Source organism: Bipolaris oryzae (genome assembly GCF_000523455.1).
Source record: "Bipolaris oryzae ATCC 44560 unplaced genomic scaffold scaffold_310, whole genome shotgun sequence".
Lineage (NCBI taxonomy): Eukaryota > Fungi > Ascomycota > Dothideomycetes > Pleosporales > Pleosporaceae > Bipolaris > Bipolaris oryzae.
In genome coordinates, this window is record NW_006911586.1 from 1 (window position 1) to 15,174 (window position 15,174).

The following is a 15,174-nucleotide window of genomic DNA, read 5'->3' on the forward strand; positions in this document are numbered from 1 at the left end:
AAATTCTATAATAATAACGTTTTAGTAGTAGTTAAAAGCTTTATTTTTTCGTGGGCTCGCATTTTGGTGGGGTGTTGCATTGGCTGAACTGTTGCATTGGGTGAGCACGGACGGTACTCAGTAACCTGCAGCCAATGAGTCAGCTAAACGACTAGTGCAACCGGGGTGATCAGAATTACCACCGAGGAATAATCGGCATCCGAACCCTCTCGGCAAGGGTAAAAGCATCGGTCAACGCTGCAGCATGGAGTCTCGCCGCACCCGTTGGGGTACTCATCACGAGTGGCGAGGCTGAGGCAAGATTGGGATTGTATCGCACGATATACACGAATGGTATGTTCCATTACCAGCACTGCGCGTATCTGTGGGCAAAGCAATTGCGGGCGCGTCTGAAGAAACCATATGTGTTGGGCTCGGACTCGCGTTCGGTGGAGCATGTTCAGCATTGTTTGCATCGTGTGGGCACGCCAAATGCTACGCAAGTTGTGTTGCAGACAGGGGCGACTTTGCATGCCAGACGGTGGCAGCTAGATTGTATTATCGGGGAAAATGAGGTACATACTGGGCATTAGTTGGTATATTTACTTTGGCTTGCTCCCATGCTTGCTTCAACTGCATGTGTTCGTTGTTCTTGTCGTCGGGTTCAGCGGGCGCAGCGCCGCAGACTCCAAACCGTTGACTCAGCGTGCGCATGATTCAAAACTTCTAAAATATTACCGTAGCCGGCTTGCACTTTGTACTCGATGTTTACCTCAGTGTTTCCTGGTGTGTATACATCTAATTGAACAATCCTAAGCTATATTCTTGGATACACCTAGTCAATGCGATGATTGATATTGGTGGATTTACTATACTTCAAGCTGCCTGAAAATAAAGGCATATAGGGTAGCAATAAAGTAGAAGAACCGGATAATATGATAAAGTATACATTGGTGAGCTAGTTGTGTAGTAAAAGCTATTCTCTGTACTATACGCCGAAATTTACCACAGAACTGACAAGCTAGACCTGAGCGATCCAGTTGGATAAGTGCGGCAACATGGATAATGTCGCTTACGCCCTTGATAACTTTTTTCAGTTCACCAGGCTCTTGCGCGTTTAGAATAAGCATCCAATCAAAGTCTTCTAGACATTTCCAGAGAGTTGCTGTGTGCTTGAATTTATGGACTTATTCTCGTCGACGATGGATCGAAAAGCAAAATCTATCATAGGAGGTACGCACTTTTGGGCGTCGTTATGTCCACGCCACCATGACTGAAAAGAGCTTCGTAAACGAGCACATAACATTCCACTTACCCAGAATGATAACCAGCCACGTAATCCTAACATAATCGAGTTTAACGACGGCTCGTCTGATCACTGCATATCCTGTAATTGAGTTTGCGGTTGGCAAGACTATTGGTAACTCTTCGAACGTGGGTATTGTAAGTTTCAGTTTGTGGATATCGTGCTATTTCTGAGTGGAGATGAAAACAGCCAGAGAATTGAGTTGCGGGACATGGCCAGTTAATGATGGAAAAGGAAGCATCGATGTGAGAGGATGATCTTTAAAGTCCAAGATGAGAAGTTGAGTCCAGTCCATGTACCAACGCCACATGTCTAACTGTTGCTCCGAATGCACATAGTATATTGAGCCGCTCCAACCTCATTCTTCCAGTGCGGGAAACCGATCTCCATCTTGCCAATGGAAGTTCAACAGGCCATTCTCCCAGTCCTGGATGCCGAGATCAGAGACAATACTCCCGTAAAGGTAGTCATCTGCGTTCTAGAGAGCCAGATGGAGCACTTCGATCTTATTGCCTTGTATTAGATAGGGTTTCAGTATCTGGAGTTCGCTACTGCTTTTGACGATTGGGCATATGCCGAGCAAGTCGAAGTAAACATTCATCTTTAGCGAGTGCAGTTGCAGTGATGATAGCAAAAGTCATTCCAGAGGTTTACTTTCTATCAAGCAATTTGTCGCATGCAAGCCAGCGGTCGCATGGGTGGTGTGGAAAACATCAAGCCCAGGTTCGGGAACAGGAACGTTCGCGTCCTAGCTAGAATTGGTGAGCATATAGTAAACTCACCAGAAATTTTAGCCGTACCTCAAAGATTGCAAGCATGGGGGCGATTATGGAATCGAAAATATCTTGCCAGAGTGTGCTAATCTGGAGAAATCGCACATGTTGCGCAGTTGGGCTTTTCCCATCAGTAAGCACTGCACTAAACCCTCAGTGGCTCGTCGCAACCTAAAAGCTTCCTGATGCATCCTACCTGGATCAGCTTACTCTACTTCGAATTCGATATCGCTCGCATGTCTGTATACATGATCCTGTAATTTGCAGGTATGAAACAGCAGCGCATCGGGTTCGTAGCGGCATGCTCTGGACATGAATCTGAGTGCGTATAGCGTTTTCAAGTCATCTTCGTGAAGCTTTGTTAGTATCAACTTTGTCCAAATCTTAAAAACAAATCTGGTGCGTTGCCTAAAAGAGCTAATTTACTAATATAGTCCTAGAACTTCTCCAATTACACTTCGGAATATTCCTTTTGGATCAAATCCCTCTATTACACTCTTGAATCTTCTTAGGTTTTCTGAATGAATTCTCTTGTTTACCATGGTTAGATTGAAGATATCTCTTGTATCCTTAGTCCAGTGTGGTCGACATGGATATCGTTCGATCAATCCTTTAGCCAACCTGTCATAGAAACCCTCGTTAAACCTCTTGCCATCACCCCAGTTAGGCTTGAAGGTGGGAAAATCGAACATCATAGCACCTTTTGTCCAGTCCGCACCGTCCTCATTGGCAGTGAAGACTTGTCCAAGTAAGTCATTGTAAGGCTTGCCGAACTTGATGTTTATACAGAACGATACGTGGATGTCATCACAATTCCTTTCTTGAGTTCGCTGTCGAAAGCCTCTCGCACATGCTTAAGAACATCGTTTGCAATTGTGACCGGGAATGCAAGCTCAAGAGTCAAACCTCGAAGTCCAAGGTCCCATTGTGTTCCGTGACCAGGATAAAGTCCGCCGATCAACACGTCATAGTTCCAGCCGTATACCGGCCAATTAAAGATTAGTTTATCTGTTCTCTTATCACGGAAGTTCGGTGGTGACCATAATGCAAAGAATAACGTCTCAGCAGCCATGTTAGACGTAGGTAGGATCTTGACTTCTAGATGTAAGTAAACGTGCATCGTAAATCACAAAACACTGACCAGAGTTTAGTAGACCTGCTGCTGCAAAATCAGCCTCAGTCTTCGTGACACTGAAGGTTGATTGAAATGCTTCTTGATCGGATAACCCTGCGGGAATTGGATCGTAATAACGATGGTGGAACTTGCACAAATAGGGCCACCACCAAAGGTTTGCAGTTCCGTACGGCGCAATCAGCCCATAGATGTCCCCGTTAAGCACTTTATCCTCAGAGATACTAGGCAATCAGTTAATACAGTACATGCAATCATTTAGACGGTCTACAGAGTACTCACATGTCTTGCTTGGAATAAACCTTGAAATCTGGATAGATTTTGAACTTTACTTTGGCAATGACTCCAAGTAGACCTAGAGAGGTAGATGCAGCAAGCCATTCATCGCTGTCGGACCTCTTGATCACACGAAGTTCACCATTTCCGTCGATTATGTGAAGCTCCAACGCACCTGCGGCTATCATACTCTCCTCGCGAAGGCTGCTCCGATGGGCACCCATTGCAATGCTCCCTGCCAATGTTAGTTCCAGTTCACCAGTGTATAACCCATGCTTGTGTTGTTCAGATGGAGATACTCAGCAAGCTGAAAAAATGTAACGCCTGCCTCTATCATCACGGAACCATCTCGTGTCCCGACCGGAAGGTCGAATTCGCTGATGCGGTTGAGCTGTTTGATCCGGACGATTACAGTCGAAGGATTATCGGAACACATGGTATCATACCACATGTGGCCTTTACCTGACGCTCTGATAGGTGTGCCATTGCCAGCAGCTGTCCGGACAATATCAATCGTCTCTTTCACAGTCTTTGGGTCGTAGACTTTTGCGACTTCGCGACAAGCAGGGAAGCCTGGACCGTCGAAGGTATTGAAAGGGTCGGCAAAGACAACAGACAAAAAAGATGAAGCAAGGAGTGCATATTGTGCTTGAGGCATGATTACTTTGGTGAAAAGCCCCTTGCTTTTTTTTCCTGTTCAATCTTTTCAAGCAAATGTAAGGCAGGCTAAACTGTTCGTCCTGTGAGAAAGATATTCCAGTTATATATAGTATGCTGAATCTTATTTTTTGAATGCATGTGATATTGCAAGCAGTCAGTTGATGCCGGTAAGAGCTTCCTTTTTCACAATGGCATACCTAGATAGAAAAGGGCCGATCAATATCAGACATCATTCAAGTATCTAAAGACGGGAGTGCACCCAGAATCGGCGTTTAAAGCGAAACAGCTTGGAGAAAACACAGGTTTTCGAATACCAAGCACTGTATACTGCGGGGTACAACTATTGGTATTCTTGGCACAGAGCTTGGCGCAGAGTCCCAGTCGGGCCGTAATCACTTGACTGGAATTGTACAAACACAAAGGTTTTTCTTTCTACGAAATAACATTAGAATTATTCTCTAGAACATAGATTCCTTTATCAAGGTGGTGGCTTCAGTGTATTGAAAGAGGTTTAGATCTACATTTCTCTCGCATCGAACTATCCCTTGATCAGGAGTGAACAGAGGAGTCTTTGATGAGTGACACGCAGCAAGCACTGCTTTTGATTTCAAGGGACCGCGACGCTTGATACTTGGGCTATGAAAGCGCATGTCTTCATTCCAACTCCCTTACTCAAGGTTGCTGGCCGCTAGAGAGACGCTGAAGGCTCATTATAATGGCAAAGCCATATGAGAACGATGTACGTCCACTAAGCGTCTATTCGTGCTGCTTGAAATTCAATTATTTTGGGAAATTCTAGACTTTAAGGACAGTTCTTTCAGTAATCTATCCGATGTATCAAATAAATTCAAGGTTACTTGCATGTACCGTAACCCTTTTCACCCCTCCTTTTTATCATAAATCGACGTCAGGCTTCTCTGAAACTTGCCATTTAGTTTAACAATGGGTGTCTGTCGTCCTACAATACCCGCTCGCCGCGCAACACTGTCCACTGAACGGACCGCCCACACACGTGAGATCTTTGTTCGTGCCACACGATTCATCCAACAATGCTACGTTCGAAGTTTGACACCCGCTCGAGAACGATTTTGGATAAATATCAAAAAGGCAGTTGCTAACAACCACATATATACATACCTTCTCACGTCATTATATTGGCTGGAGATGAGATGTTGTACTTGCCATCCTTGACGACAGTGATTGACTGTGTTTTAGCAATAGCCTGCTGCAGAACAACGCGTCCCAAATGACGTTGCCGATCTACCTATACCCTCAAAGTTGGATGTTCGCTCTCCCCCGACGTGAGGGTAGTACGGATTTGAACGCTATTAGCTTATGAGTACGGGATGTTGTCGGTCTGGCTTTCTTTGGGAGGTGTGGTGAGGCGGCGTTGGTGCTGGGCGAGCATAGTTCCTATACGCCGATTGCGCACATGTATATCCGCTCGGCCAACCACACGAGCCATCTAGAGATGTCCTAGAAGCTCCTCCACCCCTGCTTCCGCTCCCAGCGGAGCAAGTTTCAAAGGCACTTTGGCAGCCAGTGTTACGGTGTGTGGTAGAGCTGCCACAGTGCCCTGAGCAGCTGCAGCAATCTCCACAAATTTATCATCTATTTGTTCCTCCACACGTACTATCTATCGCTGTGTTAATAATTACATTCTTTCAAATAGTCCCTAGTTGGCTTACCTGGGCTCACATCGCCTGGTTTGTGGGGTTAGGAACCGTGACCGTTCCACATGCGCCATAGAGTGTGTTGCAACCAGTACCGCACTCCAAACCCGTCCCACAAACTCCACTGTCCGGACAACCCTTTCCATACACCATTTTACAATGCCGATAGTTGTTGTTGGATCCATACCGTCTGTTGTTCGTATTATCACTTGCCCAGTTTGGTGGCGGCGGTCGGGACTTGGTGTAGGGATGCTCACTATGCAATTACGATACAAGCAATTGGTTGTTCCGTAGAAATCAGAGCCACTTCCGCACCTGTTCAATTTACCACAGCAGTTGCCCCACTTCCCTCTACGGACCTTGTCGCCAGTCGAAGGACATTATTGACCGTCGAGTGAGTAGTTGCTTGAATTGTTGACGGCAAAAGGCCTGAGACGCATGTACTGGCTTGACAATCGTCGCTTTTTTGACATTGAATCAGATATCTCATCATTGATATAGGGCTGTGTGACATACCTCGATTGACCGCACTTCTATGTCTTTTGAGTTGCAGTACCGCCCACTAGAATACGACAAGCATGACAAGCATGACACGAATGATTCGGGGTTGCACGAGCCGTCGGCCCCTGTTGGCACGATGTTCCTCGCAACACAACATTCTCCGTCTGCTTAATGAACAGTCAACACAGCAGTAATTAGGAGAGTCGAAATGGAACACATTTTAGCGCCTAAAGACGCTGCAAATCGTCTTGAAAAGTGAGACAAGGGAATATTCAAAGAGTAGTGTATTGGAGAGCAGCTTCTACCAAGCAATTTCTACAAGTTCAAGCCCGCCTTCATGGCAAATCGGTCTGCCTTCTCAATCCAGTCCTGCTCAAACTCTTGTCGACTAGTAAACATGTCGGAATCAAGATAGAGTAGAAGTAATGCGTCTGGATCCCCTGCGTCTTTACGTGCTGGCCCAGAAGCTCCAGAGCAGTAGAGATGCGCATTATCTGGATCACCCCTATTTTAGATTCCGAAGATGGTCTCGCGCAGTTCCGGAGCGTAAAGATGCAATTCATTGATGAACTTTTCAAATGTAATGGGCTGTCCTCCTACATTTTCAATCACCAAGGGTGCGGGCTGTTCGTTCAGTGCATCGGCATCAAGCCAATAATCTGCGCTATACACCACGTCAAAAGCGATAAGCATGCGGCAACGTGGCGGTTGGGTGACAGGTTCTTCAGCGAGCGCATGGTTTGGCGGACCGAGCAGAGGCCGCCACTGAGGACTGCCCGTATCGTCCAGTTCGACAATCTGTGCTGTCGTGGGTGGATCCAGGACTGACCACCGAAACCGATCTGTTAATTCCTCTACAAACAGATCTCCGTCGCTTTCGGGAATAGGGCTGTCTAGAGGTCGTTGATAGTCCGGTGGCAAGGTGTAGAACTCTCCCAGGCCCTCGTTGGAGCTAATTCTGGGCGTATTGGGCTCTATATCACGAGAATCGTGTGTGCAAAAATGGTTGATTGATCCGTGAGATCTTATTGAACAAATTGTTAATAGATGGCCACGGGATGCGAAATTAGATATAAGAATCGGTTAGTGGCGAACAGCAGAAACGAAATTATTTTGCCAACCACTATAAATCCGGCAAACGTTATAGGCTCCACTCAACAGAAAATGATACAATCAATAAGTCGTTCTCTATTAGTCAACTTCCAACCCCAAAATCGTAGGGAATAGTGCTTATTTACGACATGCCCTATTGTACATAGATATGCCTATTAGGAGCACTTCTATTGGGCAAGACAACCGGAATACGGGTGCTACCAAGGCAGCAGAACAACGAACCACGGTTGCAATAGGAGATATATGATTACTAGGCATTCGCTCGCACAACAATAAACAATATGTAAAACCGTGAAGAGGTGAGCGGGCATAACTCACGTTTCGTATAGCCGGCTTCATCTATCTACGTTCCTGATGGCTAGAATTTCATTAACAGTCCTCTGGGAATGCACGCTCTTTCTGTTTGTCAATTCATTCGTTGGTCTTTCCCAAGCACAGTTTATACAGGACTATACATGGCGTATGCACAATGGCCAAAAGCATCATATGCCATCTCCATGAAATATAGAGAAAGTTTATGCAACTAACAGTCATCTCTTTCAGCATTCGGGCGAAGGGAACAATAGCAAAAACCCCAACCTGTCCTATTACCTCGAAATGCGGTCGTTCTCTGGTACAACTGCTATTACATGCGAGCCATCTGTCAAAATGCTCAGGCTTGGCTACAATCAGCACGTGGAAAAAACCGACTTCTGAACAACCTCTTCAAAGGCTTCAACCAAAATGCTTACATATTTGGGTATGATTTCAACTCGAAAAAGACCGTAGATAGGGGCAACGCAATGTGTCCTACAACGAGTTCTCGTGCTTGGAAAGATAACCACCCCTGTCCAGAGGCCAATCAACCACCGATCATGCCAGACTTCTGGTATTCGACTTATAAAGAATTTCTCAATCCATTGCATGTGAACCCAAACATCTCCGAGTACGACATTGATGACAATAAGCCCACTCTAGATTCAAGCCGGTTTAAGTAAGGAAATAACTTAGCAATGTTCGGAGATATCTAATCTTAGCTCTCATGGTTTATCAAAGAGGAGTGGAAGATACTATACATGCGAGGAGTGGCCACTTCGGAGGTAGGTTTATTTTCCTCTTTACTGTCATTGTCAACACATAACTCGTATGCTAATCTCCACAGTTTCGTAGAAGGTGGAGTTGGTACTACAGGACAAGGAGTACTACCTGAAGGCGACGGATCATCAGGATCCACGATCCACGCCCCAATGGCTATGACGAAAGGATATAAAAAGGGCCAAACTATTCCTGTGATTGACAAAAAATGGTCGGAGCAAAGTAAGTATTTTGAAAGTTTTGTATGTTTTCACACTACTGAAGGCACTTTGAATAACTCATGATCTACGAAACTCGAATCATAAGAGCTAACAGGCTGGTTGAATCTATACTGATAAGTGAGTGATATACTGGCAAGGCGTCACGCATTCTGCACTCCAAACTAGCCCCCGAAAACATGCTAAAAAGGATTTTAGTTTGAGTGGTATCCAACTAGATAATCGAGGAATGATAATAGCCCTGTTATTAGAAAATGATCCTAATTTGGCTCCTGCTGGCTGTAAGTGGTAACTAATCTCATTGTAAAGAGGTAACTAAAGGTTTTCAAGACAGGTTTGGTCCAGGCCAAGCTACAACCTGGAGATTTGGCATCGATCATCGATCTTACGACCACAATACGAGCGACATGACCACCTCAATACTAAAGATAGACTAAGTCATATGGAAAACATCACGATTCGAGATTTCAAGGTATGGGGAAGCAATACATTTGGAGTTCACGTCAATGGCTCCTACACCGAAATAAAGAGTGCGGATTCGAATTATAGTGCTTCGGGCGGAGGTTAGGCTTGAGATCAATCAAATCAATCAGTTTTTCGAGCCATTCTCGATTCAAATGATCGTCAATGATCTCTAGAGTTGAATTGAATCAGTCCATCTATAACGAGTTGTTTTTTTGATAGACTGTTTGATTCAAAGATTCCTTATCTAGGAATTAAAACTAAAAATCGCCGATAGAATAGTCTCCGATTAGTCAGAAGCTTGTGATAAAGCGAGCAGATCACGCGATATTACCGATAAGATCACTAGCTTTCTCACCACCGAGATCGCATTATCCGATATAGTCTGCACGTGATTTAATCTATCAATAGAACCAATAGATCTAGAGCTTCGAAACTTGATTGATTCATTTGAACGAACTAGTCAGGAATCAATCAGATAAATCAACGGATTGATTGATACCAAGCCTGGTAGGGAACATGGATTGGGGGCAATCAACGTGGTCGCGAACGGACCGGATTCATCGACGGGGGCCGAAAACAACATTCCTGAAAATCCCACCCTTCTGTCAAGAACTGAATACAAGAGAGGGTAGCACATCCGCTCGCCACCGGCCGTAGACATTCTCGGCCTTGCCACTGCCCATATCCTGGGCAAATCGAAGGTCATGGTGCTTCTACACATGATAAATCGACTGTGTGATTCAACAACAACACTTGCGGGGTTCGACGACACGACTTTACCCTCTGCCGATTTCCAAAGCCAGCATCTAAGCTGGCCGCATGCAAACGGCAGGCATCGTGCACTCCACAAGACCGTGCGATCGTCATCACTCCCAGGCAAAACAGATAACACTAGCATCGCAACGTTTGCACCCCTTCATAAATGCGATGGGCCAATACAGTGGGGTCCCGGGCCACCCTTCAAGCATAACAGCTGCCAGAGTGCAGATAGCAAGTGCAGCTTCAAAGAGGCTCATTGCAGTGCCTGTTGCCAGTCTAACTGTCAAGCAAAGGCTATGGTGGCATCAATTTTGCGAATGGCAGCATACTATGCATGTTACGTCTCCGCTGCAGCTACTATGGTTGATGCGGAACAGGGACGGTACATTGCTATGATCCAGAGCCGCAGTTTGGCAAAACACTCTGCCAGGTGGGCTATGTATCATGAGCTATGTATGTATTTATCGCCTCGATGCATTGGAAGATCTGCATCGCCAGGGCGCAAGGTTAGTTACTACGAGTGATTGAACGTTCGTGATCGGAAATGCGATAAAGTCGGCCTGTCCCAGATTAACACCAACAGCCTCACGTCCCTCTTCTTTTCTTCGTCTACTTAGACCTAATTGCATTCTATACAAAGCCTAGCATCCTAGATAATGCGAGTAATTGCAGACAGAAATTTCACATCTTCAGCCAAGCCATCTGATTGGTTAGACGAAACGTAACCTGAATATAACGAATCATTTACAGATCCACGAGCAAGAAGCTACATGAAGCGCTATGATCTTCACCCACGAGGGTGGTTGACAGGCTTGGTAGTCAAGCGTGCCTTAGCACTATACTCGGCCTTATTGGCCCCCCTTGGCACGTTCATCCAGTATACACCATGGGGATGCGGCTTACAATAGAGAGGTTATACTAAGCTCTAGATGATTGCCTTTCCCCGCCTCTCTATTGTTCGACCACTAGTATGAGAAACACCGTAGGCTTGGCAGACATGAGGTGGCGCCTATCCCGGTCAACAGGTTATGATAGGGAAAGGCAAGGTCTACTGCTGACACTTTTGCTGTTCTGCTGAAGAGCTTCAAGTGCAAATCTTCGTTCACTATGTCGACACGCTGCGATTCTCTGCAAGCAGACGAAGACCCCAATGACTACGCGACTTCACGAAAGTTAGGATATGCATCCGTCCAGCAGGGACTTGAGAACTCAACGCCACACTCCGAATGCGACCAGGATGTCGCAGAGATCGAATATCTGAACGCTTCGCCGCAGGACTACAAAGACGAGGGTGTGTGCACATCCTAACTTATGAGTCGGGCTAATGAGCAGTGTATAATTCGCCCTATATCGTTAAGCACACAACGATATCATCTTCTATGCAGAATTAACTAGGTATCGCTAGATGATGAGCAGGATCAGCAAGCTGTCTTTGACTACATTACATCTTAGCGCTCCTGGGACAATAGCGTTCATGGCATATATCACTCTCCTATAGTTCTCGGCAAGTGAAAATACATCCCGGAAAGAAATCCCTCTCTCAGGCTGGATAACGAGATCTATTGCTATTGCTGCTGTTATCCTTCGAACGGCATCGACTGCGCAAGCTGGTATCGCATCATGCATGCTAATATCACTTCTTATAATGATTGATATACGGCTTCGTAGTCACTAGATGGCAATTCGGAGCATGTCTGTTAATTGGTTGATTACCTTATTGTTAGTAGGCCCGCTGTAATTTCTCATTTTCATGTAGACGCATACTATGAAAGGATTGTTGCATAGAGGGTAAAACCTTTATAAAAGTAGATTTTATGCGCACCTCCCGATGAGGTTATGCACATTGTGTTGTGAGTCATTTTGCATCATGCGAGTCAGTGATAAGCGCTACATTGACCGGCCCGAGTTGGACGAGGCTGACAAGTTTGGGGGCCGGACTACAAAATTGTGCTACCCTTCATTCTCCCAATCTTCCGCATTAAAGGAACCAAAGTTAGGCAATTGTAATATCTTGTACACTATATGCGCACGTAGGAGTCACCACTAGGAGATTTATACATCTGAATTGCACGCCGTAGAGTAATCGCGCACGAAAGTTAATACAGTTGATAATGACTTATCGCCGCTTATAGCTGCTACTTTTAGGCCACTTAGTGGATTGATAGTTCAACGTTCTGAGTGTCTCCGGTTGAATTCAAACAAGTCTCGGCGTTTTCGACACAGTTGGTTAGCATTAAATGTCATAATGCAGCAGTATTGCTTGTCAGGTGGGTAAGCAATTTTACGGTGTAGAACGTGGACTCAACATTCGAGGCTTGTACATTGATTCGTATAGCCATCCAATCAGCTCTTTCAATACAAATTTGTTGCTGCAAGGCCGTCAGCTTGTGTAAGGCCACCCGGGCCTGAAAGTACCCACTACATTTCGAATTCTCAAGTGGTTGGACTAAGGCGTCCCCTACGTCTCACAAACTCTGGACGCACTGAGTAGCCTTCTGCGTATAAGGAGTGATGGTTTCTCGCAGGATTTGTTACTCTACCTCGTTATAAGCAACTCTGAGTCTCCTCCTTTGGTAGCATCGGTCAGCACTATGGTTCAAATCATCCCTTACATTGCCTCTCTGCTGGCTCTTGGCCAGGCTGTTACTGCCGCTAAAGCTGTTTCATCCTTCTCTGAATGGGTTGAGGGTATCGTTGCTAATCCTGATGGCGATAATATGACACCTGAAGAGGTCGTCGAGGCTTTCAAGGCGGGACAGTTCAGCAGCCCACCAGAAGGTACGTCTGCCATCGGATCGATCTATATTGCCTATATGGAAGCTAACCGACGGAAATACAGCCAGGCAAGCTCGTAGTTTGCTACAGAAGCGTGCCAGCTGCTATGAACAGCCTAACACTGATTGTCCTGTACGTGACATGAAATCAAGACTTCGTTTCAGAATTTAACTAACATTGCTTTGCTCATCAGATCTCTGACGCTGTTGCATGCATCAACACTGTCGCCCGCAAGAGCAACTGCGATGCTTATCTGCAGTGCCAAATCGGTGGTTGCGTACTGACGACCGACGGTAACCATAACTCCAATTGGTAGGTGTCTGTATTATACACCCCGACATACCTAATTACTAAACGTGCAACAGCAACGATGTCGCTCGTGGCGGAGGTTTCATCCTGGATCACTGCGTTGTTCCAAACTATGACCGCGTAGAAGGGTCGGAATACGCATATGGAAATGGCGGCGAGCTTGTTAGGATTCGAAGGCCGTAGTTTTCAATCGAGAATATCTCATCGATATGTTTCTTTTCGCATAATATACTTACTACTAAGAAATATGCGCAAGACCATGATGTTATATCCTAAGTAAAGACATTTGGGTATAATTGATTACTATATTTTATAGTAAACTTAGAAAATTTCAATCATGTGAGCTTAGACGACCTATACTAATCTAGTTCTAAGAAAACAACTATCGAACTTCACTACGCTCGTAAATAGGTAGAGTCCGTCTAAGCTTAGTAGTAAAAAAGATAGAGAGTTTTATTAATATTAAGTGAGGTAGAATCGAAGTCTATATCTAATTAGGTATAGAGTTAATATATTTCGTATTATATAGAGATTTTGAGATAATAACTAGTATCTATAGTAGGTAGAAAAGTCTTAAATAGAACTTATTTTTATTACTATAAAGGGGTGATGTAAAAAAAACTATCACTAAAAGTTATAGTTTTAAAACTAGCATAACTAGCTAAATATCAAAGATACTCCTAAACGGGTAAGATAATTTTAAAGTTAAAAAGCTCTAGTTTTATTTAGATAAGCTTAGTTCTAACTTATTTAGTACGGTTAAAGTATAAAATAGCTCTAGAGTAGAGCTATTAAAAAACACTAACTTTAAGCTTATAAATCTCTTTATTGTAATAGGCTGCGCCTATAGAGTGAAAGTACGTAATTGTATCACGTGCCCACATCACGTACCTATATTATACTGCTTAGCTAGAACTTACTCGTACAAAGAGTAGAGAAGTAAGGTATAAAAGAGAGAAGTATTATATAATAGCTTAACTCTTCTTATCTTTCTTCTTCTATACTATAGGCTAATATAAACTTGTTTAAAGGCCTCTTCGCTCTTAATATTTATAAGATCTATAAAAATTCTTAGAAAAAAATATAATCTAGTTCTAGATATAAAGATCATATGATTTAAATTTAAGCTATATTATATTAGTAAATTATTTAAAGAAATATAGAAAGAAATAGTATAAAGCTTAGGTAAGTAGGATTACTAATCTAGCTTAGGAAGCTAAAAGTATATATTCTAATCTTATGAGAAATAAATTCTATATCTCTTAATCCCTAAAATTAATATAAATTCTTTAATTTCGAACTTAATATCTAATATTTAATTAACGCAAATTGTAAGAGGCTGCGCCGTGAGTGGGGCACGTGATAATAATACATGCGAACTCTAAGAACGCTTAGTTATTAATATCTTACTATATAATATAACTAAGAAAGAAGTATAAAGTGGTAGTTATTATATAATAACTTAATTCTTCTTATCTTTCTTCTTCTATATTATAGGCTAATATTAACTTAATTAAAGGCCTCTTCACCCCTTAATATAAATATTATAACTAAAGATATTATTAGTATATTTAATAAGTCTCCTAATTCTAATTATAATACTATTAATTAATTTTAAAAAGATAAGCTTAAAAACTAGCTGAAAATAGTTAATAAAGCTAAAGTTTTTAAAGTAACTTCTGGAGTTAAGAGAGCTAATGATAGAGACTTAATAAGAAGCCTTAAAAGATTAAATAAGAGATTATTAGTAAAAGTAGTCTAGATATAACTATTAGAAGTTTATAAATATTTATAAAAGTAGAAGATTACTACTATAACGTTACTTAAAAAATTTTTTTTTAAATAATTTTAAGACTAAATATTTTCTTATATACGCTAAATAAAGAGTTAAGAAGCTATAAATTATTAATTTTAGTAAAATTGTATTTTCTAATAAGTTTATAATATAACGTAGGTATAGTTCTAGAATTAAGTTTATAAGAATATATAAATTTAATATCATAATATATGTATTATTCTATTTCTTAGTTACTATAATAATTATATTGCTATTAAATAATATTATAAATTTCTATATAAACTAAGGATTATAAATAAGTTTAAAGATACTTACTAGAGTTAGTTTTAAGCTCGTATTTAACGACTAAGTTTTTCTATATTT

At 42.8% G+C, this 15,174-nt stretch overlaps 6 protein-coding genes across 6 annotated transcripts; 3 read left to right on the forward strand and 3 right to left on the reverse strand.

Moving 5' to 3' along the window:
• Window positions 1-2,483: 2,483 nt before the first annotated feature.
• Window positions 2,484-4,124, reverse strand: COCMIDRAFT_41682 (uncharacterized protein; the record flags this gene model as incomplete). The annotated part of the gene is made up of 5 exons (XM_007695397.1): window positions 2,484-2,831; window positions 2,870-3,153; window positions 3,200-3,414; window positions 3,473-3,701; window positions 3,737-4,124. 5 exons carry the CDS (start codon window positions 4,122-4,124, stop codon window positions 2,484-2,486), a joined length of 1,464 nt encoding a protein of 487 aa, XP_007693587.1.
• A 1,467-nt stretch (window positions 4,125-5,591) lies between these two features.
• Window positions 5,592-6,180, reverse strand: COCMIDRAFT_31058 (uncharacterized protein; the record flags this gene model as incomplete). Its single annotated transcript, XM_007695398.1, has 3 exons — window positions 5,592-5,758; window positions 5,825-6,055; window positions 6,159-6,180. 3 exons carry the CDS (start codon window positions 6,178-6,180, stop codon window positions 5,592-5,594), a joined length of 420 nt encoding a protein of 139 aa, XP_007693588.1.
• A 630-nt stretch (window positions 6,181-6,810) lies between these two features.
• On the reverse strand, window positions 6,811-7,164 carry COCMIDRAFT_110253 (uncharacterized protein; the record flags this gene model as incomplete). The annotated part of the gene is made up of 1 exon (XM_007695399.1): window positions 6,811-7,164. A coding segment is annotated over one exon (354 nt), but the record flags the coding sequence as incomplete, so codon positions are not given.
• Window positions 7,165-8,195: 1,031 nt separating this feature from the next.
• Window positions 8,196-9,142, forward strand: COCMIDRAFT_31059 (uncharacterized protein; the record flags this gene model as incomplete). The annotated part of the gene is made up of 4 exons (XM_007695400.1): window positions 8,196-8,386; window positions 8,555-8,709; window positions 8,846-8,986; window positions 9,036-9,142. 4 exons carry the CDS (start codon window positions 8,196-8,198, stop codon window positions 9,140-9,142), a joined length of 594 nt encoding a protein of 197 aa, XP_007693590.1.
• A 1,894-nt stretch (window positions 9,143-11,036) lies between these two features.
• COCMIDRAFT_10115 (uncharacterized protein) lies at window positions 11,037-11,381 on the forward strand (the record flags this gene model as incomplete). Its single annotated transcript, XM_007695401.1, has 2 exons — window positions 11,037-11,220; window positions 11,335-11,381. The coding sequence occupies 2 exons, from the start codon at window positions 11,037-11,039 to the stop codon at window positions 11,379-11,381; spliced, it is 231 nt and encodes a 76-aa protein (XP_007693591.1).
• A 1,139-nt stretch (window positions 11,382-12,520) lies between these two features.
• On the forward strand, window positions 12,521-13,196 carry COCMIDRAFT_110248 (uncharacterized protein; the record flags this gene model as incomplete). The annotated part of the gene is made up of 4 exons (XM_007695402.1): window positions 12,521-12,707; window positions 12,778-12,836; window positions 12,898-13,016; window positions 13,070-13,196. 4 exons carry the CDS (start codon window positions 12,521-12,523, stop codon window positions 13,194-13,196), a joined length of 492 nt encoding a protein of 163 aa, XP_007693592.1.
• Window positions 13,197-15,174: the final 1,978 nt, after the last annotated feature.